We start from the raw sequence: 25257 nt of genomic DNA on the forward strand, positions 1-25257 counted from the left end.
GCCGAGGAGGGGGCGGAGAGCCGGGGGAAGCCCGCCCGGGCTCACAGCGCGTGCTGCGCAGGCGCGGAGAGCGGGCCCGCCCCCAGGCAAGCGGCGCGGCCATATTTAAAGGGAGGCAGGCGCGGCTATCCAATGGGCGGCGAGCGTGCGGGGGCGGGGCGTGGCGGCGCGAGGCCCCGGATGTGGCTGCTGCGGCCCCTCCTCCCCCGCGCTCCCCTCAGAGCCCCCGGCCGCGCGCCGCCGCTTGCTTGCTGGTCCCCGCGCAGGCCCGTCGGGCGACGGTGAGGAGGCGCCGAGGCGGAGGAGCGGGCGGCGGCGGCGAGGCGACCGCGCGGAGGCGAGCGGGCCAGGCCCAGCCGGGCGGCCGCCGCCATGAGCGGCTCCTCGGGCACCCCGTACCTGGGCAGCAAAATCAGCCTCATCTCCAAGGCGCAGATCCGCTACGAGGGCATCCTCTACACCATCGACACGGACAACTCCACCGTGGCGCTCGCCAAAGGTAGCGGCCCCGCGGCCGCCCCAACCGCCCCGGCCCCCGGGCGCCAACAGCCGGTGGGCGCCGTCGCCCCCCCCCCTCCGGGCGCCCCCCACCTCCTCGGACGCTTCCTCCCCCGCGAAGCCCCCCCTCCCCCGCCGGGCTCGGCCGGCACAATGGTCTCCCCCGGCCCCGGCGGCTGGTTATTGTGCGCGGCCGGCCCGCCCAGCCCGAGGGTGGGGAGGGGAGGTGGGGGCGGGTCCAGCTCCCACTGCGCCGCCCCCTCCTCCGCGCAGCCCACCTCTGCAGGTGGCGGGCCGGTGCTGCTGGGCTGGGCGGAGGGGGCGGCGGGCGCCGAGATCCCGGTCCCTGCGGAGGAGGGGCGGGGCGAGGGGCCTGAGGCTCCCCGGGGCCTCCCCAGAACGCTACTCCTGTGAGCCCTTCTGGAACCTATTAAGCAGCTGGGGCCTTGAGCCTGAACAAACACCACGTCTTAATGGAGCCTCCTGCCGGGAGAGGAGCATCGGTCGGCTGCTAGGTGCCCCCACTTAAAGCGCTCTCCTGCCCTAATGCAGACGTTCAGTCTGTGGCTTTCCCCTTTTGTGGCCGACCCTTCCCTGGAGGCACCGTGAGCACCCTGAAGCCCCCGCCAGACGTAGAGGCAGGAGGCTGGAATGTGGCTCTAGGGGAGTCCAGAATCTTTTCCAGGCTTGTAGAGGCAGGAGGAGGTGGCTCAAAGTTTCTTTGTCTTCATCCTCCCGGGGGAAGATGGCGAGTGTCCTTCCCTTGCCTCTTGGAGAGAAGTGCCGGGTGCAGCCAGGGCTGCAGAAACCCTGGGTGTCTGATGGGTGTCGTTGGGCCTGTGAGGGTCAGGGCACGGCGTCCCTGTTTCCCACGTCAGAGGGAGCCTTGGGCCTTCAGGACGCAGTCATTCCAAACTCCGGGCATACCTCCTAAAGTCTGGCGCCCGAGTTCTGGGAGAGACCAATTGCGTGGCTCCAGGAGAGAATCCAGAGTTGCAAGGTTATGTGTTGACGTATACCCTTGGCACTTGAGTGTATCTGGCATGCCATCCCCGTTGGAGAAACTGAGGCCCAGAGCCTCTGGTCCTTAGCAGGAGTTGTGCTCAGATTAGATAGAGGCTGCTTCGAGCCCAGCTCTGCCCCCAGAGCCTGAACCCTGCCGGGAAGGGTGCATACCCCAAGAAGGCCTTCGGGCAGACCCAGGCTGGCGGTGGTGTGGGTCCAGGCTCTGAGCTCATTCTCCCGTTGTTTCTGTGAGAGCCCCTCCCGGGGAGGGTGCGGGTAACAAGCCCACAGGCTTCTCGCCTAACAAAACAAACTCCCAGGGGTGACGTGCGGGGAGGTTTCAGGCAAAGAGCAGCTGGCGGGCTGTTTAATCTCGGAAGTCGGGTGTAGAGGGGTGTTCTGCAAAGTGGACTGTTTGCTCAGGGCGCTGGCCCTCCTGTGCTCACACTTGAGAACCGTCAACTTCGGGGGACCGTGGGCCTCAGAACTTGTTAACTTGTCTTTGGGCCCCGAACCTTCTGGAGCGTTGCCAGCCGGGGTCTTGTAGGCATTGTGCTCTGGAAACTGGGGGGCGGAGTAGCCTTTGGGAGGTGGACCGAAGGTGGTGTGCAGGGCAGGGCCGGGCACAGAGTGCCCGAGGGCTGCAGTGCAGGAGGATGGATTGAACGCCCTTGGCCGAGGACGACAACCTAACCCTTCTCTCTCTCAACTCCCAAGTGAGGTCTTTCGGTACCGAAGACCGTCCCACAGATAGGCCGGCCCCCCCGCGAGAGGAGATCTATGAGTACATCATTTTCCGGGGAAGTGATATCAAAGATATCACCGTGTGTGAGCCTCCGAAAGCCCAGCACACGCTCCCGCAGGACCCTGCTATCGTCCAAGTAAGTGTGCTGCCCTCCTCCCGACGTGGGCACGCTTTCCGAGAGGTGCCGCTTTCCAAGTGGAACTTGGTGTCCTCTGTCTGGCGGGAGCGCTCGACTCGAGGAATAGCCTTTCAATGAAAAGTGGTTTAATTTCTGCGCAGGCCGTTGCTGCAGAAAGTCTTAACCTCAGCTTGCGGTGTCGTGTGTTGTAGAGTGAGACTCTCCGTGTGTGCGAGTGTGTGTGTGTGTGTGTGTGTGTGTGTGAGTGAGAGAGAGAGAGAGAGAGGAAAGGGGGTGGTGCTTCTAGTCTTCTGGGGAGGCTTGGGGAATCACGTTTGTCCTTACTGTTGGGTCGAGACAGCAGGACTTGCTCTCCTGATGTCGTCTGGATTTTAAACCCCAGTGTCGTGGGACATGGACCTTGCGGTTCTTATGCCGTATACGCGCCTCCTGCGTTAGGGCAGAATTTGCCCAGGATTACCGGGGAGCCTAGCTTAATAGTTTCTTGACTTGCACATCTGAATATTCATTGGTCGCTCCGAGGCTGCTTCTGCGGGAGGCTCTGGGACTGAGGGCGCTCCCTGGAAGGTAGCATGCTTGGGGGGGCTCTGGGGACATGTGGAGAAGCCCCGGGCTAGACCTATGAAAGGTCTGGAGGGAGACTTCTCAGAGACTTCAGAAGAGGCAAGTACCTGAGTCAGGCCTCGGGGCACAAAGAGGTCTTTGGGGAGCAACAGGCAGCAGCGTCCCTGAGGGTATGGGGACCGGAGAGGTGTCGCACGTGTGGGAACTGTGTGGCTGGGCTGCTGCGTGTTGGGGGCAGGGCCAAATCTCGGATGGCAAGTCTGCCCGCTTACAGAGGCTAAACTAGGGGACGACAGCCGGTGGGGAGCCATCTGAGGGGTTAACTGAGTTAGGGGAAATTCCGGTTAGAGTGACCCGGACGGGCGGACCTGGCTACGGGATGTGGGAAAGGCAGCTCTGAGCTCGCTTAGGTGGTTCTGGAGGCTCTGCCCCACGACCCCGGGCCTCCAGGAACACAGGCAGACAAGTCTGACTGCTCTGTGCTGCTCTCATCTGTGTGTCTCGTTGGTCAGTCTTCCCTGGGCTCGGGCTCGGCCTCCTCCTTCCAGCCACACGTGCCTTACAGCCCCTTCAGAGGGATGCCGCCCTACAGCCAGCTGGCTGCCAGCTCTCTGCTTAGCCAGCAGTACGCCGCTTCCTTGGGTCTAGGTGAGTAACCTGTTTCTGTCTGCTAAACTCGCGCTGTGATCTCCAGGAGGCGGGGCCGCAGACCCTGATCGTGGGGACACCCTGCTCCTGGCTTGTTCTGCTTGTTCCGCACGCTCAACACAGCACTCAGTGCAACTTGAACCAGTTAGAACGCCGGCTAACTCTTCAATTGAGAGTAAAAGAGTTCGTCTGACTTTGGGGACAGATGAGTCAAATCAAAATTCATTTGAAACGTCAGCCTGGGTCTGGGTGGAAGTCACGGCACGTTTGCTTCAATAAGAAACAACTGGTTTTGTGATTACGGATGGGCTCTAACTATTGACACCTTGGAAGCCCGTAAACGCAAAAAGCTGAATCGATACCCATCCGTTAGGCATTTTGCTGTCCCTGGTTTGCTCAAAAGTTCCGTCCCCCGAGGTGGGTCGATCCTGGAATGAGGTTCTCTTCTGCACGTGTAGCGTGACAGTCTGCCTGGCCCCGGACGCAGCTTTGCGAGGCGTTCAAACCCTGGAGTCGGCAGGCTCCTACCCCAGCCTGGGGCTGTGGGCAGGCCCTGCAGACCTGCTCTTGGGCCGCTCCTGAGTCACGCTGTCCGGACTGCTGCTCTGCCTGGCTCACGGTGTTTCTAGAATAGGTTTGTGTGAGCCACGTGTCCCGTGAGAGGTTGCTTGGCTCTTCCGAGCTTGCTGGACACGGGACCGGTGTCTCGTTACTTACTTGCGTACTTTCTCTTTTGCTCTCCTCTGTCTTCCTTTAGAGAAGCTGGTGAGCCCTCCAGCCTCGGCCGCAGCTTCCAGCCCTAGCTCTTCTCCGTCTCCACAGCCCGCCTCAGAGCTTGACGTGTCCTCAGAGCCACATCAGCTCACCTCCAAGGGTAACCGCAGTCGGGGAGAGCTGCATGCTGTCTTGCCGTCCTGAGAGCAAGGGGGTAAACCAGTAGCCCAGAGCGACAGTGGCTGTAGTAGATGCTTTGCCAAGCCCGAGGGTCAATTCAGCTGCTTCCATGTGGTTCAATACGTAGTCGTGACTTACTAACGAGCTCGCACGGTTTTAAAGAAGGCGTTAGAAAGAACTGACCCGGAACTTGTTCACTCCCCCCTGGGTCCAGGGTCTGCTTGGACCTGGATCGAGACTACCAAATGTGGGAAGCTTTGCACAGAAAGCCTTTCCCTGGGGCTTCAGCTGGCCCAGAATGTGTTCTAGATTGCTGGGTGACACTGCAGGGGAGCGTCCCTAAGAAACTCACATGCTGTTCTGGGAGCTGCGTGGCATATTCGTCACCCTTCCGAGAGGCCTCGGGTGTCTTTCTAACGTGAAGCCCCGTTAGAATTGGGAGATTCGCTCGAGCAGGTGAACGGCGTGGGCCAAGTGACCAGCTTGTTAATGCCGGGGTGCACTGCCTGTCTCAGCTGGGCCGTGGCACCTGTTGGGGCTTCTTGGTCTTTCATGATGTTCTTCTCGTTTCTCTGAGAGCTGAGGTTCACGTGCCTGACTGGGTAGAGCGCCATGCCCTGCCCTCCCCGCTGCGGAGGCTCGGTCCAGGGTCGCACCCAGAGCATCCGTGCCAGTCTGTTATTTTGCACGTGTTGCTTTCCGTTCCCACACGGATGCCAGTGTGTCCCTGATGTAGAAGCAGTGGTGTTTTTGCCCAGTTAAAGTTTACGTTAGACGGTTCGTTCTTTGAATTGTTGGTGTAAAGCTGCTCTCAGGGGAGGGTAGTTTGTTGATGGTTTTGTTTTATCAAGAACGGGTGAGCCTGAGTCTCACCCCCATCGAGTTAGAGTGTGGCAGGAGCAGCCGGGCTGCGTTCCCGGGAGGGCCCTGCTGGGCAAGGTGGCAGGCCGGGGAGGGGGCTCCAGCGTGGTTCCGTCACAGGACACCTGCGCGCGCCAGTATGCGAGGCCGTCCAGCTTGCCTTGGGAGCTCTTCTCTTGATCTGGTCGTGAGGAAGGTTTCACAGTAACTGCCTTAGTTTCTGTCTCACGTGAAAAACCAGAAAGCTGAAACAGCCAATTTTCACGCGTAATGGGCCGTCTCTCCTGATGGTGACCTCCGTGCCCAGGGCCCAGGTTTTGTGCCTCAGAGCTCCGTATGCCTCTGCCCAGCCCCACAGTGCCCCGTTTAGACGGTACCGGCGGGGGGGGGGGGAGGGGGACGGACCAGTGTGGGTGGCGTGCCCTCTCCCCCTTCCTGCCTCAGAGGACACCTCGGGAGCTGGGACCTCCGCCGAGGGCTGAGACTGCAGTGTTGTAGGGACAGACTCTGGTACGGCCCCACCACCAAGGGCAGCCTGGGAGCCTTCGTTTCTTCAAGATGCACTGCTTTTCTATAGTCGGGTCTTATCACATCATTCTTTTTGGTTTTGTTATGCCTCAAGCAGAAACGACCGCGTTCTAGAGTTTAACTTTAAAGAATGACCGTTTACTAGAAGATCCCAGACTGGGATGGTTCTTGTCCAGCGTGGACCAGAACAGAACAAATTCCCAGACCGTGAATTTGCCAGCATCTTGGAACCAAGGAGCCCCCTCGGGCTTAGAGCTTGTGTGGTTTTTGGAAAGCTGTTTTCTAAACCACCTGGGAAGTGTTCGTTTCTGGCAGGGTGTTTTTGTCTCCTCGGGGTTACCTAGGTTGGGGATCGGGGGCTCAGGGCTCCCTGGTGAGCTGGCCTTGTGGCCGCCGGGCTAGTCACGGGAGGGGACGGTCCGGGAGGCTCTGCCAGACTTGGGAGAGTCTCGAGGTGGTGCCTTCAACTGCCCGGCCTGCCACCCCGAGGGAGGGGCTGGAGGGCCGTGAGGTTTTCTCCTCTCTGGTCTTCAGCGCTCCTTCCCTTCCCATCTCAGGAGCTGGTTTTCCATCCGTCCCAGTCGGCAAGAGCCCCATGGTGGAGCAGGCCGTCCAGACTGGTTCTGTCGATAACCCGAATGCCAAAAAGCTGTTACCTGGCAAGGCCACCGTGGGGATGCAGCTGAACGGGCGCCCGGCCCAGCCGGGCGGCAAGACCACCAGCGGTACTTGTCCCTTCCCGTCCTGGTGTCCGCTTCAGCGCCTCAGAGTGGCGCCCTGCTTCCTGGGGTTCTCTTTTCTGTCTTCTTCCTTTTTCATTCAAAAGCCCGCACCCCCTGCCCCCCATCGTAAACCCCGCGTGTTCTCGCAGGGCCTGCCCTTGCTGCGTGGCCCCTGTGCTAGCGCCACCCCGCTTCCGTCGCTGGGCTCTGCTTCGGTGGGCGCTTGCCTTACTCTTTCCTTTTGCGCCTTAGATGTAGTTCAGCCGACAGCCGTGCAGAGTCAAGGGCAGGTGAACGACGAGAACAGAAGACCTCAGAGGAGGAGATCAGGTAACGGCTGTTGTTGCCACCTGAGTTCCGGGGAGCCGCGGGCCACCCGGCTGTGCTCCGCTTCTCTGCTCGCCCCTCTGCTTGGCCTCTGTGGGTGACGGCTTTGGGGTGCTGGGGCTCAGTGTCCGCTTCCGTGTGCCTTGTCCCCTCTTCGTCACCCGTCTCACTGGAGTAATGTCAGCTCGGCGGCTCACCAGTCACGGCTTTCCTTCCTTCCCCCAGGGAACAGACGAACGAGGAATCGCTCCAGAGGGCAAAACCGCCCGACTAACGTCAAAGAGAACACGATCAAGTTTGAAGGCGACTTTGATTTTGAGAGTGCAAACGCCCAGTTCAACAGAGAGGAGCTGGACAAAGAGTTTAAGAAGAAACTGAATTTTAAAGGTGTTTGGCGTTATGCAGAGGGTGCCCTCCCCACCAAGGAGTGTCTGTAGCTGCAGGTGCAAGACAGATGGGTGGGGGCGGGGCAGGTGTGGAAGCGGCGCCATCTAAGGAATTCCTGAGTGAGGACGAGGCTTGGGGTAATGTGCAAACTGCTCGTGGGTGAGGAGCAAGCTACACGGCCGGGGGGGTGCGGGGAGGGGCCCTTCTGACACAGACGACGAGCCATCTCCCCCCCCCCCCCCCCCCCCATGTGCTTGGCCTGAGGACAGCTGACCAGGGGCCCGCCCTGGCCGAGGGAGGCATCACCGTGTACTCTGCTTCTCTCTGCAGATGACAAAGCTGAGAAGGGGGACGAGAAGGACCCAGCGGTGGTGACCCAGAGTGACGAGGCTCCTGCTGAGGAAGACCACCTGGGGCCCAACTGCTACTATGACAAGTCCAAGTCCTTCTTCGACAACATCTCTTCTGAGCTCAAGACCAGGTCAGGGGGCCTGGTGAGGGGGCCGGGCTCGGGGCTGGCGAGGCCTGGATGAGCTGGCAGGAAGAAACTCATTCTGCCTCAAAACTCCGGAGCCTGGGCCATGCTCTCTTGAAGACCAGACTCCCATCTAAGTTCAGGACAAACCTAAGATCCTCCTCTTGTTTCTGCCGTGTGAGTACACCGGTCCCGGTGGCGCCAGCAGGTGGCAGCGCGGAACCCCTGACAGTCACAGGCACCTGAGGGTCGGACTGAGGTCCGGCCTCCGCTTCCATCTTGGCTCTGCTACTCTTCTGTCCACTGAGGCTGAGTTCGGCACCATGCTCCCCAGCTGAGTGATGGGTCGTTCGGTCACACGCCGCCTTGTCCTGGCAGCCGACCCGGTGGCCTGAGGCCCTTGCTGCCTGCAGCAGCTGGCCTGCGTGTTCGGCTCCCGACTGCTTGAGACTGGGGACCTGGGCGTGCAGTTAGAGCCCCTGGAGACTGGTGCTCAGAGGTTACCCTGCGAGCTAGACGGTATAGAAGGGGCAGGCACAGAAACCCGTGTGCAGTCATTCCGCAAATGGAGTGCCAGACACGCTGCTGGGCATCAAGGGCACAGCACACGCTAGGGCCCTGCTGTCCTGTGTTTCAATCCCGGCAGGGAAAGTAGAGAGTACGTGTGCGGATAGGATAGAAACGCGTCCGGGCACGGGCAGGAGGAGGCTGGGCAGGGCCTGGTGGGGGGGGGGGGGGGGGAGGTAAAGGTAAACCGAGTACGGAGGTGTCACACCGTGTGGTGCTGGGAGCGCTCGTGGGTGGACGGAGGAAGCTTCCGCACACGGGCCGCCTGCCAGGCGTCTGCTGCACGCCGGACCAGAGTCCCAAGAGAGGCGGTCAGGGATGAAGGGGGCGCGTGCGAGCAGGGCGAGTAGGTCACGGTGACGACCAGCTTGGGTGCCGGGAGCTGTGGGCGGCTGTCCAGGTTGGAGCTGGGGGCGGTGCCGGTTGACCTCTACCCTGTCTCGGCTGAGGATGCCAAAGGCAGGCAGAGGGGCCGGTGGCCCACCTGGAGGCCTGTGCGGTAGTCCTGGGGCCTCGGAATCGGGTGGCGGCGGCGGAGGAGAGCTCGGCTGCTGACTCTGCTTTGCAGGGGGAGCGGACCGGGTTTGCTGACAGGTTGTGAGGGGAACCACGACGACCGTCGGGGTTGTCGGGCTGGGCGGGTGGAGGGTGCAGCTGCTGGCTCTCTAAGCGAGGCCAGGAGGGCAGTGGAGCGGGAGCTCTGTGCCTGTAAGCGGACGTGGGGCCCTCACCTGGGACACAGAGGTGGGTGCTGGCCACATCCTCAGTACGAAGGGCGCTGGGTGGTGCGTGGTGTCATTGCCGTGGCCCCACCGTCCCCAGGGTGTAAGCCTCATATTCTTGGAGATCCCACTCCATCTAGCCCAGCCCCCTCCTCACATACTAGAAACTTCTCTGTGGAGGGAGGGGTCTGTGGTACACCCCAGGTCTCGGAACCTGCCTGGGCACTGCCTGGTGTCACGCACTCACCTGTCGATAAAGGCACGAGAGTTCATGCTGGGCAGCCCCGCCCGGTGAGCAGCAGACCCCGTTGGCAGTGTGGCCGGGAGCACCCGCAGGGTGGGCTCTCTGGCTGCGGGGTCCTGACTGGGTCACCCCCTCTGATGGCTCCACCTGCCGGTCCTTTCCCCACACCCCCTCCCTGTGCTGGCTCAGGAAGCTGTGACCGGATGCCGGCTGCAGTCGGTCTCACGCGCCTGTCTGTGATCCAGTTCTAGGCGGACTACGTGGGCCGAAGAGCGGAAGCTCAACACGGAGACTTTCGGGGTATCGGGAAGGTTTCTTCGTGGCCGTAGCTTCAGGGGTGGATTTCGAGGGGGCAGGGGCAACGGTACAACCCGCCGCAACCCAACTTCCCACCGAGCTGGGACCGGCAGGGTGTGAGGATGGGGCCGCAGGTGAGTGACGGAAGGGGGCTTCTGGACCCGGTGGTGGGAGGGCGTTGGGGTGGCACTGCCTGTGGGCACCCTCCTCGGGAAGAGCTTAGGAGCCCTGGAGCTGGCGGCCCTGGCTTCCAGCAAGAGGAGGAGCCTGCAGGAATTGGGGCCGAGATGAGGGCCCTGGCCCTCTGAATCACCTGGGGGGCTCCTAGGGACGGCAGGCCCCCTGAAGTGCGGGTCCGGGTGTGGGGGCTGGGCGCGTGCTACTGCAGTGTGGTCGGCAAGGACTGCCGTCACCAGCTGGCCTCCCTGCCCCGCAGGGACCCCCAGGTGCGCATGAAAAAGGTCCCATCCACCTGTGTGCCCCGTGGGTCTGGGTGGGCAGTGGGCTACAGGTGTGCCCAGTGTGTACAAAGGTGATTTTCATGGTTGATGGGGACTGGAAAGTCTGGGGAGCCCTGGGCTGACTGGGGTGGGAGGGAGGCTGAGCACCCTCGTTCTCCCCAGGACCCTGTGTGCCTGGCTCCTGCCGGGGGGGGGGGGGGGGGGGGGGGGGCAGGGGCTGCCGAGTGGGACGTGCTGAGCGTGCTCACGTAGTGTCCTGTGCCTTTCTCACAGGTGCCTGCGGAAGCAGCACAGAAACGAAGCTGTGTCTGAGGTTATCGGAAAACGCTGCACTTACTTGGGAGACGTGGGTCACTTTGTTTACCGAGTTTGGAAAATTCCCGTACTACTACTTACGTTTTGGACTTAATTGAACTTGGACGTGGTCTGAGTTAGAACCACTTGTTTGGGGGAAGTATTCGTGGGTAACCTCTTTGAGGTATCTTGGCCTGTCTTTCCTCTTTAGTTGCACACAGCCTAATTCTAAGGTTTTGGTATTTTGGAAAAAGGTTTCTAGAGCAAAAGCTTGATCCTCACTTTGTGACTTTTTTTGTGTGACAGCTTTGACTTTTTTAAAGTGGAGCCAAATCTCATTCGGCAAACGTGGCAGCCAGTTGCATCTTTATAACCCAACTGGCCTCTGGTGCTGCTGGCCTGGCACCCCCCAGTGCCGTAGGTTGGGGTCTCAGGAGTCAGGCAGGGCCAGCCTGGGGACGTGCGGGGGTGGGTGGGCCTGGGCAGGGAGAGTGGGGGTGTCCCACGGATCATGTTGTAGAAGCAAACCAGACAACCCTTACATCCAGAGCCGTGATGTCAAGGTTGAGGGCTGGTGGGTGGTGGGGGCTAAGTCCCGGAGGCTTAGGAAGGGGTCCTGAACGTGAGCTAGGAACTGTTGCTCAGAGCCTGGCTTCCATACGAATCAGGGTTGGGGACCAAAGCCCTGTGGTGTCCCTACCCTTCCTGCCCCGTCCCTGCCATCCCCTGACCCAGGCCAGTCACTGTTGGACTCTGGCCACCGTTCAGTGTCTCATCCACTTGGAAACGAGCCAGTCTTTTTTGCAAGGTCGGTTGACCGAGAACATATTTCTTCTTGATTGTAAATAGTTCTGTGTTTTTGTTTTACAGGTGGGTGGAGGGAGGGTGGGGAATATAAATTTGTTGCATGAGTAAATGGGTCAGACCTTTAGTATAAGCATGCGCCCTTCTGATGGACAGGGCATTGTGTTGAACATAAGCACCTTGGTAACTAAACCCCTTTAAATAGCTATAAAGGTTTTAGTTCTGTATTGATTCAGTTACTGTAAAAGCTTGGGTTTATTTTTGTAGGACTTAATGGCTAAGAATTAGAACCTAGCAATGGGTTGCTCTGTTGGAGTAATGTAAATTGTAATTATAAATAAACGTGCAAACCTTTAAAACTTTCTTCTCTGCTCTGAGAGTAAAATCGTTCTGTTGGTTGTGCTGCTGGAGTCCTATCCTGTCTGCCGTGCCCGTCCCGAGGCAGGAGCTGTTCAGGCCTCGCGCTAATAGGCTCCTTGGCGACATCTGCTCTCGAGTGACGTTGACCCGGTTGGTCTGGGTAAAGGGCATGAGCCAGCCCGAGTGTGCAGCGGGCCAGCTTCCCAGAACAAGGGGCTCTGCTCTCCAGACATGGGACAAGAGCTGGTTCTAAAAGCTCTGTCCACAGTAAACCTGCTTGGGAGATGCCTGTCCCCCACCCCAGGCTGCTTGGAGCTCCTCCTGTGTCCTCTGTGCCCTGTTCCAGGGCTGGACCCCGCACCATCCAGAACAGCAGACGTGGCTGTTTGGACCGAAAGCGCCCCGCATCACTGAAATGGGTTTCTGGGGGTCTTTGAAAGGCCCGCCCCATCCACCGTGTCACTGCTCCCTCGGTGCCTGCCTGTGGTTCCGCTGGGCCCAGAGCAGGCCCAAGCAGCAGGGGGCTGGCCTGCAACGGCACGCACCGTGGTCAGTTTCACAATTTCAACAAGTTCTCAGCAACCTTCCTTTTTGGGGAAAACAACTAACATCCTTGGCCAATAAAAAGTTAAAATCTTCCATAGTCAGATGCAGGTAGCCAAAACACGAATCCTCCACGAAGTAGGTGACTCAGCGGTCGCACTAGGCAGGTATTTCCTTTAGGCGATCTAAATATAGTCCCGTCACAGTTTACCACAATGACTAACTTCACTACTGACGCTCTATGCTGACGTTTTGACAATTCTACATTTTACACCGAGCTCAAAACGTATCTGGGCGTTTTTACTCCTTTCTAGATCGAATATATACGTGCCATTCAGTGAGAACCCAGTGAGGGAAGCTGCAGACGGAGGTGGGAGCAGCGCCCTGGAATCCCAAGGGTACAGCTGGCAGGGCAGCCGGCCCAGGGACTCAAAGAGCCCTTTGTGCCATTACCCAGTGGGGCAGGGGTGCCCGATGGTGGTCCTGTCACCGGGACTGGTGGCAGAGCTTCCTGTGAAGCTGTGAAGCTGCAGGGGTGAGGGCGAGGCCGCTGCTGGCTGGAACCTGGAAGGGCCATCTCTGGCGGGAGAGCAAGCACAGGGGACAATCAGCACCAGGAACTCAAGGGAGAACACACAAGTGCGAAGACTTGATCTAGGGAAACCAGAAACGACTCGTTCTGAACACGGCTGCTGCTCTGTGGGATTCTGAGTGAAAACCAACTGGGCGCCACGTGTTCCCTCACGTGTGTCTGTCAGGAAGGAACAAGGTCCGTCTGCTAGCCCCTCTGGGAAGAGAAACTCGGGAGTCTCGGCGTCTGTCTCTAATGCCGCGCGCCTGTCTACAGCAGCCGTCACGTTTGGCGTGCGCTCCTAGCGCTGCTGGACTCCCAAACCAAAAAGTTGGACACCCCTGGCCCGCCACCAGTAGCTTGGCGACAAGAGCACAGAGGAGAGCGCACACTAAGGAGAGCGCTCAGACGCAGCGAGGGGAAGACCCCCTTTCTACAGAGCCGTCCTGATTGCACCCAAGAGACACACGCTCTGAAGAAAAGGTTAACAAATAGGAAGTTTATTGCAGGACCCTTGGACAGTAGATGAGTGGAGGGAAATGCCTATGTATCACTTTGAAAATCCATGATTTGAATTTAAAAATCAATTCAAGATTTCATCATCATGATGCTTTCTTCTGTTTCTTCTTTTCGTTTTCCTCCTTCTCTTTCTCAATTTCAGCAACATACTTCTCAATTTCTTCAGGATTTAAAATCTACCAAAGAAAGTTTACAGTTAGCCTCCAAAGCGCACAAGGCACCAGGGAACCAGCACCCCCTCTCCCCTGGGGAGGAAAGCTCTGGGGCTCCGGCCACATGCACCTCACAGCAGCTTCTAACAGAAAAACTAGGGTGTGCGCGCCTGATCCGGGTGACACCGGTCAGCTTGCCACAGGTCTGCAGCAGCTTTTCAATGTGCCCAGCAGCCACGCGAGCCCCAGCCTCCCCCGGAGACCCACACGATGATGCTTACTCTTCCACTTGTTTGTGGGGAGCCTTGGGAAGAAATCTCCTGGAGCACAAGCGCCACAGGAGTAGGGTCCCTGTTCCCACCCCCCCCCCCGCCCCCACCCCATCCCTGGGGATGCTCCAGAGCAAAGGACACCAGACGACCTCAGTGATTACCTTGAGGGGTTGATCACGTCTCATGACAGCCAATTCAATGTTTTTGCCGCCAGACTGAACCACCTTGGAAAGCAAAGAATAAGGCCAGGTGCCTACCTGCATGGCACCAGCACCACCCGCCCCGCCACCCCTGCTTCCACACAGCAGCTAGGCTCCCAGCCCCCCTGCCCGCCCCCCCTCCCCCCAAAGCCCAACAGCTGGACGCCAGCCTGGCCTTCTGGCCACTCCCCTGCCTCTTTGGCTTTACCTGCCAGCATCTCCCAAGTGCTGACAAAGCCCAAGGCCACAGCTCCCAGCCACTAGTCCCCATTCTCCTCATCCCCCAATCTTAGCAGCGGTGTGCTCTGAGTGGAAAGTTCCACACCTGCTGGCTCCCGTCCTGCCTCTGCAGCTCCTCACCTGAGCGTGCCCTCGGACCAGCAACTCGGTCCTTGATAGCCCCAGCCGCATGAGGGAGCTGACAGCACCGGGGCAGGGCCCGGCCGAGCAAGCCCTGGGGCGCCCAGCATTACCGCCGGCGGCCTCACCGCCCCCGCTCCTGCTGCCTGCACACAGCCGCCCACTTCTGTGCTGTCCATTCTGCCCAGCCCAAGCACCAGATTTCAAATGCAAACGTACTTCCAGGAGGGCCTTGATAACCAACTTAATGGTCAGGTCGTCTGTCTCGATGGCTTCGTCAGTGTAATTCTTCTCCAGAAACTCACGCACGGACTTGGCGCCCCGGCCTATAGCATTAGCCTGAAAGAGGAATGTGTTCTACAGTGCGGGGCACGACAATCCAGAACCGGCCCGAGGACAAGACCGCAGCTGCCTGGGCCAGCCGTGTCAGAGGCAGCCTGGCCCCTTGGTCCTGCCCTATGGACTCCTTTCCCAAAGAGCTATTTGGAACTGGTGCTGATCCTTAGCCACGAGTGGGATTCTCCTTTGTTACTGAAAGACACACGGGTGACTGTGCTTCGTGCCACATACCCCCATTGCTCCCTATCCTTGGACATGGTCTCAAACAGCAACGTCTAATGACTCCTTCGCTCTATCAGCAAGAGCGTCACAGAACAAACAGGTAGTGAGTACGCGTGCACGCGCACCCGCAAGACACGGCCTCCTTACACCAGCAGGAGACCCGGTACCTTCCAGTGGCCTCTGCAACTTTTTACTGGCGAGACCGCCCGAAGACCCTCTGTTTTGTCAGGGCCTCACCTTCCAGGCATGGTACGTCCCCGAGGGGTCCGTCTGATAGAGTCTGGGGGTGCCGTCAAAGTCGAAACCCACAATGAGGGCGGAGATGCCGAACGGCCTGCGCCCATTGCTCTGCGTGTAGCGCTGGCGGGAGAAGGAACACGTTAATGCCTCAGCACGAAAGGCCCCGTGGAACCCACCCTAAGTCCTCTCTCTCTCTCTCTCTCTCTCTCTCTCTCTCTCACACACACACACACACACACACACACACACACACACACACACACACACACACACACACACACACACACACACACACACACACGGCGTTCCCAACAGCTGAGCCTTCGCTGAAGGAATGGAGACATTCAAGTTATCTGCAGTTCCAACAATGAGGGACGTGAGCCCGGACTACTCAGCGGTCCTCCTCCTCTTGTGCAGTTTGGCTCAGAAAGGTGTGCAAGACCTGCCCGCGACCGAACGCATCGTAGAGCACAACTGAGACCGCTGGAACCACTCTGACAACACACGCGCTTTGGCTACACACTTGACTTTAAAATGACCGGCACGTCACCAGAGGGTGGAGGTGGCTCTCAGCTCCTCCCAAATGCTTGGAAGCCAACCGTTCAGGACATCAAGACAGAGACTATCACGTCCCTTCAGAAACGTGAATTTGGACCGTCCCACACCACTAAACGCAAACAATGCCACGAAAGTGGATAACCTACGGTAAGTTACATTTGCACAAAGATCGGGACTGTGCGTGGAATTAGAGCAGTTTTTTGATTCCCCTGAAGGGACCTCTGCAAACAGGTACACACAGGTACCATGAACTACTGTGGGGGGATGCCCACCTGCTTCAGACTGGCGATGTAGCGGGTGATGTACTCCACGGTGACTGGGTCCTCCACGGTCAGCCGGTGGCTCTGGCACTCCACCCGGGCCCTGTTGATGACTATCCTCGCGTCCGCAGTGAGCCCTGCAAGAGCAGAAAGACTGCCACCGGAGCCACGCCTCATCGGCTCCCATCGGGGACGGCACAGGTCACACGACCACACGGCAGTTACATACTCCAGCCAGTCCTCTGAAACCCAGCTCTCAGGTCATCTGGGTGATGGACGCCGGGGTGATCATCCTCTGGCTGTGCACAGAGGCCTCGGACAAGACACGTCAGTCCCTAGGTTAGTTTACATGAATTGGGATCTTGCTAGAGTGGACCCGCACGGAGGAGCTCGGGAAGCCACGAGAGTGCCCGGGGCACACAGCATGCCCCACAGCAGGGAACTGTGGTCGGGGAAAACCAGGCTCACCAAGCCTGTCTCCAGACTGTAACTGTGATCCAGTCATGCGCCAGCAACAGCAAAGCCTCCCACCCCTGAAAGCTTTGGTGAAGCTGGCAAAGGTCCCAATCGACTCCTTTTAAATGACTTTAGTTTCCCCACTTTCTAGATCTTCCAAAAGCCAACCCACTGAGACGGCCTCCAAAGTGCTAATAAGGGCCTCTGAGGACCAGGGCACCGGCCCCACTCACCTGCGAACGCCATGCAGACGTTGTCATCCAACGCGCAGATCTTGCGGACGGTTCTCTCATCCTGCAGTTTGGCCACTGATTTCTTCTCCACGCCCAGAACAACGATGTCCTTCCCTCGCACGCCGACCTTCAATAAAAATCAACACGGTGCTTAAGAAAGCAACGAGAGTTTTGCCATCAGGCTCAGGGCGCTTAGCAGATGGTAACCGGGACCTGCGAACACCCTGGGGGTGGGGGCCCCACGCTTCACAGATCACAGATACTGACCCATTTCTGGCAGAGCTGGCCCAAGTGTCACGACCTGGGCGCCCACTCCTGTGCACTGAACGTGAAGTCTCAATTACAACACAGTAACTGTTGTGTATATACCTTCAACCGGGAGAATCACAGAGACACATGCGAGGCTTTTAAGCCTGAGATCCTGACATTCGAGACAAGTGCCCCGAAAGCAATGTTTCTGTAGCTGTGAAGCATGTTAAAACCCATGCTGGGGGCACCTGGGTGGCTCAGTCAGTTAAGCATCCAGTTCTTGGTTTCCACTCAGGTCATGATCTCCCAGTGGCTTGTGAGATCGAGCCCCCGAGTCGGGCTCTGCGCTGGCAGTGCAGAGCCTGCTCGAGATTCTGCCCTTGCCCTGCTCACGTGTGCACATGCTCCCTCTCTCTCAAAGTAAAAAAACATTGAAACGACAACACCCCCCCCCCCCCCCCCGCACCATGGCACACCTGTGCACAGCTCTGGGGAAGGTCTGGTTTGCCCTCAAGTGGAAGGACAACTCTTAGCAACTCTTCCCAGGAATTAGCTTGCTCTCTGCATATAGCAGATACTGTACAGGAGAGAGAGCGTATCGGAAACATGGAAAAATCTCCCACTGGCCAAGTGATCCCTCGACCCCGTCAGGGCAGGAGCGGATAGAAATGGGGCAATGCTCCAAGGAGCAACACGTCTCAGCCCAGAGATCTCTCAGCCGAGGCACTGCGGGCCCTGGGGCTGCCCTGCCCACCTCTACCCCTAGATGTCAACTGGCAGCACTTCACAGGCAAAGAAACAGGTCTGCACCGGTTGGCAAACACCCCTTGGGGCGCAAAATCCCAGCCTGCGCCCCCCCACCCCCACCCCAGCCCCAGGCCATGGTGGAAAAACACTGATCTGTGTTTCTGACTTCAAGGCTCTTCATGCTCTTAGGTGACCCTCCAGGTTCCCCTGGGAGAAGGGAGCCAGGCTCAGAGATGCTGGGAGGATTAAGCAAAGCCACCCTGGCTGGCCCGAGGGAGTACGGGGGCCGGGGAGTGTCCAAGCAGCTCCTCTCCCAGTGCTCTTTAACCCGAGTTGGGCCAGAAGATGGATTTTGGACCTGAATTTCAGAAGAGATTCAGGAAATGAAAGCACTTCATCGCCCAGAACTGTGTCCTTTTTCTCTGTGCCCGCGAACCTCCGAGACGGCAGCAGGTAAGAGGAAAACCAGTAACACCAGGAAACAGACCCACAGGTGTCTCAAACGCATCCCCCATCCAAAATTCAAATGGTGGCCCAAACGTCAGATCTGTGCTCAGATGGCAGCAGGAGAACGATCGCCAAGCTGCCCGACCCGGTGGAGGGCTCCCGGTGGCACCGCCGCCCCTGAGAGCCTGCTTCCCTTTGTTCCTGAAGCGCACCTGGGCTTCCAGGACCACTGCCGTCCCCAGTGGGGAAGTCCCCCGGCCGGGACCGCAGGGGTGCGGCTCACCTAAGTTGCTTACGGACGTGAAGGAGTCATCGAGCCAACAACGACCCAGCCCTGCTGCTAGGCGCCCGCACCCGCGCCCACGGCCCAGGGCCCAAGCAGGGCCCTGCAGGGTGACCCGCCAAAATGGCCGTCCCACGGCCGCTCATACACCCTGGAGACGCCCGAGGGAAAGAGAAACCGGTACTCCAAGGCTCAGCGCTCACACCGAGCGCGCCGGCCTCGCGAGCGCCCGTGCGAAGTCACTGGCACACATGTAGCACTGCCACCCTTCGGTGAGAACCCACCGGCAGGAGGGCAGTGGCCCCAGACTCTCCTGCGCCCGCCTGCGCGGCCGTCCCAGCATCCGCAGGTCCCAGACTGGCCCCCGCCCCGCTTCCTTCAGCGACACCAACGATCCCGGGGCTCCACGAGAGCCGCCCGAACAAAGCGCATCCCTACGGCGGAGGCCGTGAGCACGGGCGAAGCCGGGCCGACCCCGGGAGCCCGGCGCGCACCAGCCTCCGCCGCCCCGCTCTCGCCACCCGCCCCGCACGCCAGGCCCCGCCGGCCGCCGCTCACCGCGGTCGAGCCCTTCTTCACGGCCTCCTGCGCGTACTCCACTTGGAAAAGGTGGCCGTCGGGCGAGAAGACGGTGATGGCGCGGTCGTAGCTCATGCCGGCGGCGCGGCGCGGCGGCGGCGGCGGAGCCGGGGAAAAGCGCACACTCACGGCCGCGCGGCCCGCGATTCACGACGCCTCTGCTCCCGCGTCGCGCGCCTGCCCGCCCCCGCCGCCGCGCACTGCGCTGCTGGCGTCCGGCGCCTTACGGCGGCGTCGGGCGGCGTCAGGCGGCGTCCGGCTGACGTGCGCGCGCGTCGGGGCGGGGCCGGGCCGAACCACCGGCGACAGAGAGCGGGGGGCGGCTCGGTGGTGGAGGGCCGGGCGCGGGGCGCAGAGCGGCCGACGCGGGGCGCCGCCGGGGGCTCGGCCTGGGGGGGCGGACGGCGCGCGGGGGCGGCGGCGCGTCGGGCCCGGGGGCGACGCAGGGGCCGGCGGGGCGGGCGAGCCCACGGCGCGGCGCCCCCCGCGGCCCCCGCCCCCCCCCCCAGCGACTGCGGAGAATGAGCGCCCGGGGCCGCCGAGCGCCGCCGGAGCAGAAGCCCCGAGGAGCTCGGGCAGATCCCGCGCGCGACCATGTCGGTGGCCTTCGCGTCCGCCCGGCCGCGAGGCAAAGGGGAGGTCACGCAGCAAACCATCCAGAAGGTGGGCCGGGGCGGGCGCGCGGGGCCGGGGCGCGCGGGGCCGAGGCGCGGGCTGCCGGCGGGCGCGGGGCGCGAACAAAGCCGGGGCGCAGCCGACGGCCGCGACCCCGCCGCCCCCCGCGCCGCCCGCGCCCCGCTCGGCGGGGGGACGGGACCCGGGCCCGCCCGGCCGGGCCGGGCCGGCGGCGGCCGGGGCGGCGCGGGCGGCGGCGGGGCCCCGGGCGCACGGGGGCCCGGCCCTGCGAGGCCCGCGGGGGCGCGTGGAGCGCGGGACGCCGAGCCCGCGCGGCCCCGGAGCCCGGCCCGGAGCGCGGCAGCCCCGGGGCCGACCCGCCCGCCGCGCGCCGCGGCCCTTACTCGCGTGTCACATTGTTTTTCAGCCTGACACCCCGGCCAGCCTCCTCACCTAACAGAAACTTTACCGATTCGCTTTACAGCCTTTCCCCGCGTCCTGTAAGTTTGGCCTTGTGGTTTTACCGAGATCACGCTCACGTGGGTGTGGGGGCACCTTTACCAGAAGCCTTACGCTTTGGGTCTGGGATTTTAAGTCTTCTGTTTCTCCGTAGAAGGCAAGTTCAGAAGAAAATCGGTGTTAGCCATTCCCGTTTGCATTTTCTCGGCGTCTCTGGCAGCTGCCCTGGTTTCTTTTTCGCCCTGGGGAGTCTCGGGTCATCGGTGCGCCTCGGTTCCCCACTGGCTGCTTCTCGCCGGCGGGGTTCGCCTTCACGACCGCGGCCCCTCTTGCCTAGGGGCTCGCCAGGACCTTGTGGACCTTGTCCTCTGCCTCTTGCCTGTCTGCAGACTGCCTTTGCTGCGGCCGGTTTTGGCGAGTGGACGTCAGCGAGCTGCGAACGGGAAAGAGCGCCTGAGAAGGGGCAGAAGTGCGACGTTTGCGTTTGTTTAGTAAACACCGAGCACTTTTTGCATTGCCTGCTCGCCCGGGCTTTGCGGATCTTAACTCTTTGTGGCAGGCAGGTACTGTGTTCGTTTTACAGATAGGGAAACTTGAGGCATAGTGAAGACAAGCGTGGTTGCTGTTAAGTGGCTTTCGGGGAGACAGACCCGCACAGTGGCTCCAGGGTCACCTGTCGCCAGTGACTGTCGCCCTGGGAGCACCTGGCTAAACACGGGGTCAAACGATTGGCTCAGAGGCACCCTCGGGCAATCCAGGGGGGTTTCCTGGCACCTTGCCTTTTTGGAGCTCGAATGTGATGAGCGCAGACACTGTTTCCAAAGCCTCTTTTGGCTTAGCATCCATCTAGCTATCTGCACTTTGCGCTCATGCCCCGTTAAAGCTCCCGGAAGTCTTCGGGCAAAACCGCGTGCCAGAGCGCCTGATGTCCCCAGGCATCAGGTCGCAAAGAGGGAAACTCGCTGACCGTGGAAAACGGGTCTTCCGTTTAGGCCCTTGCCTGATTTGTACTGACGGGATTGGCAGTGCGCGTATTACCTTGGCGCTGTGGCAGGGAACAGGTGGGGGTCTTGCTGGCTGGCTGTGAGGGGCTGAGAGGTGCGGGTCTTACACCCACGCTCGGAGCGTTGAGGGAGGCGAGAGAGCAGGAAGTACACGGCTTGCCCTCAGCATCTATTTGAGCAGGACTTTGCCCGGCAAACTTCTGCTCGGCCTTCAAGGCCCACTCAGACATCCCCTCCCCCGTTCTCTCTTGGCAGTCCTGTGGTAACTGCAGCGCTTTGACAGGTTGCCGGGGCTCCTGAGTTTGCACGTTACCGAATTATTCTTCGCTGTGTCCCTAGCCTGGCACGCTGCCTGGCACAGCTAGTGCTCGGTACGTACTAGAGCGTCTGTGACCCTGGTTCCGCCGGTGGAAGCGTCGGGGAGAAGCAGACGTGTTCGTTTCCTGTGGCTGCCGTGACGTTGTCGTAAACTCGGTGGTTTAGAACGGTAGAAATTTACTTTTCGTCCTCTGGAGGCCAGAAGGTCCAAAATGAAGCCGTGGGCAGGGCTGGTGACTTTCTGGGGGCTCTCGGGGAGGCTCTGCTGTTTTTCTCTGAGCTCCTGGTGCTGCGGGCTTGTCGACGCCTCACCCCACCCCTGTCTCGGCCTTTCCGGGGTGTTCTTCTCCGCGTGTATCTCTGTGTCCGAATCGCCCTTTTCTTCTAAGGACGCCGTTCGTAGGATTTAGGGCTCCCTCGACCGCGGTCTGACCTCGCCTGGACTCGAATACGGTGTAAAGACGTCGTTTTCAAATCTGGCTGCGTTGGCAGGCTCTGGGGGTTGGGACTCGAATTGAATATTTTGAGGAACACGGTTTAACTCGTAACAGAAGACGTGTCTGGGAGAGAGATTCCAGACAAGGAAAACCAAGGAGCGAGGCTAGGAAGGCTCTGGAAGATCCAGGGAGTTGCGGTGGTCCCGCACGTGGTCTGCACAGAAGGATGCGGGAGATCGAAGGAGTCGAGGGCGGTCCTGCCGGTGGTCTACACGGAGCAGGTCATGGGGCCCAAACCGGAAGGGCGGGGAGAGCCAGCCTGGGGGAAGCCTGCGCTGAGCGCTCGGGAGGTTTCTCCGGTGGTGACCAAACCGTTTCGGTGCCGGGGCAGAGGGCAGCACGGCACTTGGGGGGGGACCGTAGGGAATGTGACTTTGCCAGGGACCCTGAGGTGGAGACGGGCAGTGTCCCCGCGGCTGGCTAGCTGGCCTGCAGGCTGGGACCCGCGTGGGCTGCTCTCTGCTGGTTCGGGACCAGGGGATCCCCGCCGCCCAGTGCCGCGCTCCCACTGCGCTCGCAGGGTGGCGTGGCAGTCGCGTCCGTGGGCCGTGTGGCTGGGCTTGGGCACATCGGAGGGGGCCCCGGACACCAGGCCTTGGCTGCTGGCCAGGCACCTCTTAGTTTCTTGGCACACGGTAGTCGCTTAATAAACGTGAGTTTTACCGTCCCTGCTTGTGTCGTTCTCCTTAATTCGTTTTCTGGGCCGGAGGGTGGGAACGGGGTCTTGTCCCCCTGTGCCCCCGGCACGTTGTCCGGGGGGAGACGGGCTCTGCGGGAGCTGGGCACCTGGCGTGTCTGCCGGCGCGGGTCCAGTGCAGACGAGCGAGACCCCCGAGGGCAGGTGCCATGCTCGGGATCTGCGCGTCAGGGAGGGGGCGGCACCAGACCAGCCCTGCGCCACCGCCCTTCGTGCCCGGGGGCTGGGGGGCAGGGGCACAGAGGTGAAGGACGGCTGTCTGGGTTGGGGGTGGGTGCCGTACGTTCTCAGGCCCGGAACTCGTCTTCAAGCACGTGAGCTGACTCGGCAGAGAAGGTAAAACCGGCCTTTTTAACAATTCGCCGTCCTACCGCTGCCAGCGGCTTGCGGACGCCGAGCCCCCCACCCCCAACTTGCCTAATTGACTGTCTTGGGCAGTCGTCACCGAAGGCCTTCTCCCCGGTGAGCACGGTCCCGGGCAAGGGAGGCAGCGAACCTGTCTCTCTTTCCATCCCCGGGGACGGGAGGGGGCGATGCCTCCTGCCTCCGGTCCCGGGGCCGGTGGACCCCGGGGGGCTGCGGGCGGCCGGGGCGCGGGGTGCCGTGGGTCCGCTCGTGAGGCCCTGAGTGCCGCCCCCGTGGGGGAAGTGTGAGGAAGCACCGTCTCCGGGAGGGAAGAGCCGGGCCCGGGCCCCCTGCCCCGTGACACGAGGCCACGGGCCCTCCTCCGGAGAAGGTGCCGCCCGGGCTCCGCGGGGGCCCCCTCGGGCCGGAGGGTGAGGAAGCATCCGGGCGCTCCCCCCGGCACGCGCCGGCCTCCCACCCTCGCGGTGCAGCCCGGGACCCGGGGACGGGGCAGCAGCCGGGGTCTGCCACGTGACACCAGCAGGTGTCTCCACGGACGTTCTGGTGGCCCTGGCCCCGTGCCCCTAACCTGTCCCCCGGCCAGCGGGCCGGGGCCCGAGCACCTGGCCCGCGTGCGTGGAGTCAGAGGCCGGTTGTCCCGGGATCCCCGGGCTGTGACCGAGGCAGTGCCGCCCCCCGCCCGAGCTGCGGGAGTGGGGGGACCCGGCGCCAATGTCCCCGAGTCCCTCAGGGCCCGTGAAGAGATCGGGCCGGTCTTTTCCCGCCCGAGCCGCGGCGGGCACCGTGACGTTTGCGGCGCCGACGTGACAGAAGCCAGAGGCTCCGGGGAGGAGGTGACGGATGTCGGTGCGGAGAGTGACCGCACTCCCCGGCGGCCCCCCCCCCACCCACCCACCCGAGGCCGGAGCAGGAGGCGGCGGCGGACGGGCACCGGCTCGGCTCCCGTCCGGGGAGCCAGGGCCCTTCCCCCCACCCACGACGGGCCGGCCTGCTGCGGGCTCTCGGTGCGTGCGGGCCCGGCTGCGGCGCCGGCGGAGGCCTCAGGAAGCCGGGAGCCGCGGAGAGGGGTGCGGAGGGACCGCGGAGGCCGGCAGGAGGCGGGTGTCCCCCGGGCACGCACAGCGGGGGGCCGGTCACCCTGCTGGCGGGGGGGGGGGGGGGGGGTGGAGAGCGGCTCCGGAGGGTCTCGCCACGGCTCGCCGGCCACGGCTCCACCTTGACCTCGGCTCGTCCCGATGGTATTGCCAGCCTTTCGAGTCGTCCCTCCTCGGGAAGCCTCGCTTGGGTCTGGTCGTCCCTCCTCAGGAAGCTTCCCCTCAGGATCTGATCATCTCTCCTCGGAAGTCTCATTCGGGATCCGGTCGTCTCTCCTCGGGAAGCCTCCCCTCAGGATCCAATCATCCCCCTTCAGAAAGTCTCACTCGGGATCCAGTCGTCCCTCCTCGGGAAGCCTCACCTGGGATCCGGTCATCCCTCCTCAGGAAGTCTCCGGATCTGGTCGTCCCTCCTCAGGAAGCCTCACTCGGGATCTGGTCGTTCCTCCTCAGGAAGCTTCCCCTCAGGATCCAATCATCTCTCCTCGGAAAGTCTCACTCGGGATCCGGTTGTCTCTCCTCGGGAAGCCTCCCCTCAGGATCCAATCATCTCTCCTCAGAAAGTCTCACTTGGATCTGGTCATCCCTCCTCAGGAAGTCTTCGGATCTAGTCGTCCCTCCTTAGGAAGCCTCACTTGGGATCTGGCCGTCCCTCCTCAGGAAGTCTCCCCTCAGGATCTAATCATCCCCCTTCAGAAAGTCTCACTCGGGATCTGGTCGTCCCTCCTCAGAAAGTCTCCGGATCTGGTCATCCCTCTTCTGCCTCACTCGGGATCCGGTCGCCCCGCCTCAGGAAGTCTTCCCTCAGGATCCGATCATCTCTCCTCAGAAAGTCTCACTCGGGATCCGGTCGTCCCTCCTCGGGAAGTCTTCCCTCAGGATCCGATCATCTCTCCTCAGAAAGTCTCACTTGGATCTGGTCGTCCCTCCTCAGGAAGCCTCACTTGGGATCTGGTCGTCCCTCCTCAGAAAGTCTCCGGATATTGTCATCCCTCTTCAGCCTCACTTGGGATCCGGTCGCCCCGCCTCAGGAAGTCTTCCCTCAGGATCCAGTCATCTCTCCTCAGAAAGTCTCACTCGGGATTTGGTCGTCCCTCCTCAGGAAGTCTCCCCTCAGGATCCAATCATCTCTCCTCAGAAAGTCTCACTTGGATCTGGTCATCCCTCCTCAGGAAGTCTTCGGATCTGGTCGTCCCTCCTTAGGAAGCCTCACTCGGGATCTGGCCGTCCCTCCTCAGGAAGTCTCCCCTCAGGATCCAATCATCTCTCCTCAAAAAGTCTCACTCGGGATCTGGTCGTTCCTCCTCAGAAAGTCTCCGGATCTGGTCATCCCTCTTCTGCCTCACTCAGGATCCGGTCGCCCCGCCTCAGGAAGTCTTCCCTCAGGATCCGATCATCTCTCCTCAGAAAGTCTCACTCGGGATCCGGTCATCCC

At 61.3% G+C, this 25257-nt stretch overlaps 3 protein-coding genes across 7 annotated transcripts in view; 2 read left to right on the top strand and 1 right to left on the bottom strand.

Annotated features, from left to right (window-relative positions):
- Window positions 1-181: 181 nt before the first annotated feature.
- LSM14B (LSM family member 14B) lies at window positions 182-10495 on the top strand. 3 transcript variants are annotated; one of them, XM_086702629.1, is made up of 10 exons: window positions 185-499; window positions 2221-2384; window positions 3464-3599; window positions 4357-4473; window positions 6440-6607; window positions 6857-6934; window positions 7157-7318; window positions 7649-7799; window positions 9572-9757; window positions 10358-10495. In XM_086702629.1, exons 1-9 carry the CDS (start codon window positions 373-375, stop codon window positions 9741-9743), a joined length of 1275 nt encoding a protein of 424 aa, XP_086558755.1. In that variant the 5' UTR covers window positions 185-372; the 3' UTR covers window positions 9744-9757; window positions 10358-10495. The 3 variants fall into 3 exon arrangements, with proteins under 3 accessions (XP_086558757.1, XP_086558756.1, XP_086558755.1); XM_086702631.1 differs by lacking the exon at window positions 4357-4473 and having other exon boundaries at window positions 182-499; XM_086702630.1 differs by lacking the exon at window positions 6857-6934 and having other exon boundaries at window positions 183-499.
- A 2645-nt stretch (window positions 10496-13140) lies between these two features.
- On the bottom strand, window positions 13141-18978 carry PSMA7 (proteasome 20S subunit alpha 7). The gene is made up of 7 exons (XM_086702637.1): window positions 18752-18978; window positions 16468-16594; window positions 15791-15915; window positions 14958-15080; window positions 14379-14498; window positions 13761-13823; window positions 13141-13351 (listed from the first exon to the last, which is right to left on the bottom strand). The coding sequence occupies exons 1-7, from the start codon at window positions 18845-18847 to the stop codon at window positions 13259-13261; spliced, it is 747 nt and encodes a 248-aa protein (XP_086558763.1). The 5' UTR covers window positions 18848-18978; the 3' UTR covers window positions 13141-13258.
- Window positions 18979-19254: 276 nt separating this feature from the next.
- Window positions 19255-25257, top strand: part of SS18L1 (SS18L1 subunit of BAF chromatin remodeling complex) — a 29713-nt gene continuing 23710 nt past the window's right edge. Inside the window, exons 1-2 of one of the 3 annotated variants that reach the window (XM_086702634.1) lie at window positions 19278-19435; window positions 19815-19887. Coding sequence is in view for 2 of the 3 variants with exons in the window: in XM_086702635.1 (XP_086558761.1) it covers window positions 19367-19435 (69 nt within the window). In the remaining variant the exon portion in view is untranslated. Of the gene's footprint in view, window positions 19436-19814; window positions 19888-25257 lie in introns of all 3 variants that reach the window. The other 2 variants (XM_086702635.1, XM_086702632.1) reach the window with 2 other exon arrangements.

Source organism: Puma concolor, chromosome A3 (assembly GCF_028749965.1).
Source record: "Puma concolor isolate L17-30 chromosome A3, mPumCon1.1.hap2, whole genome shotgun sequence".
In the NCBI taxonomy this organism is placed as follows: domain Eukaryota; kingdom Metazoa; phylum Chordata; class Mammalia; order Carnivora; family Felidae; genus Puma; species Puma concolor.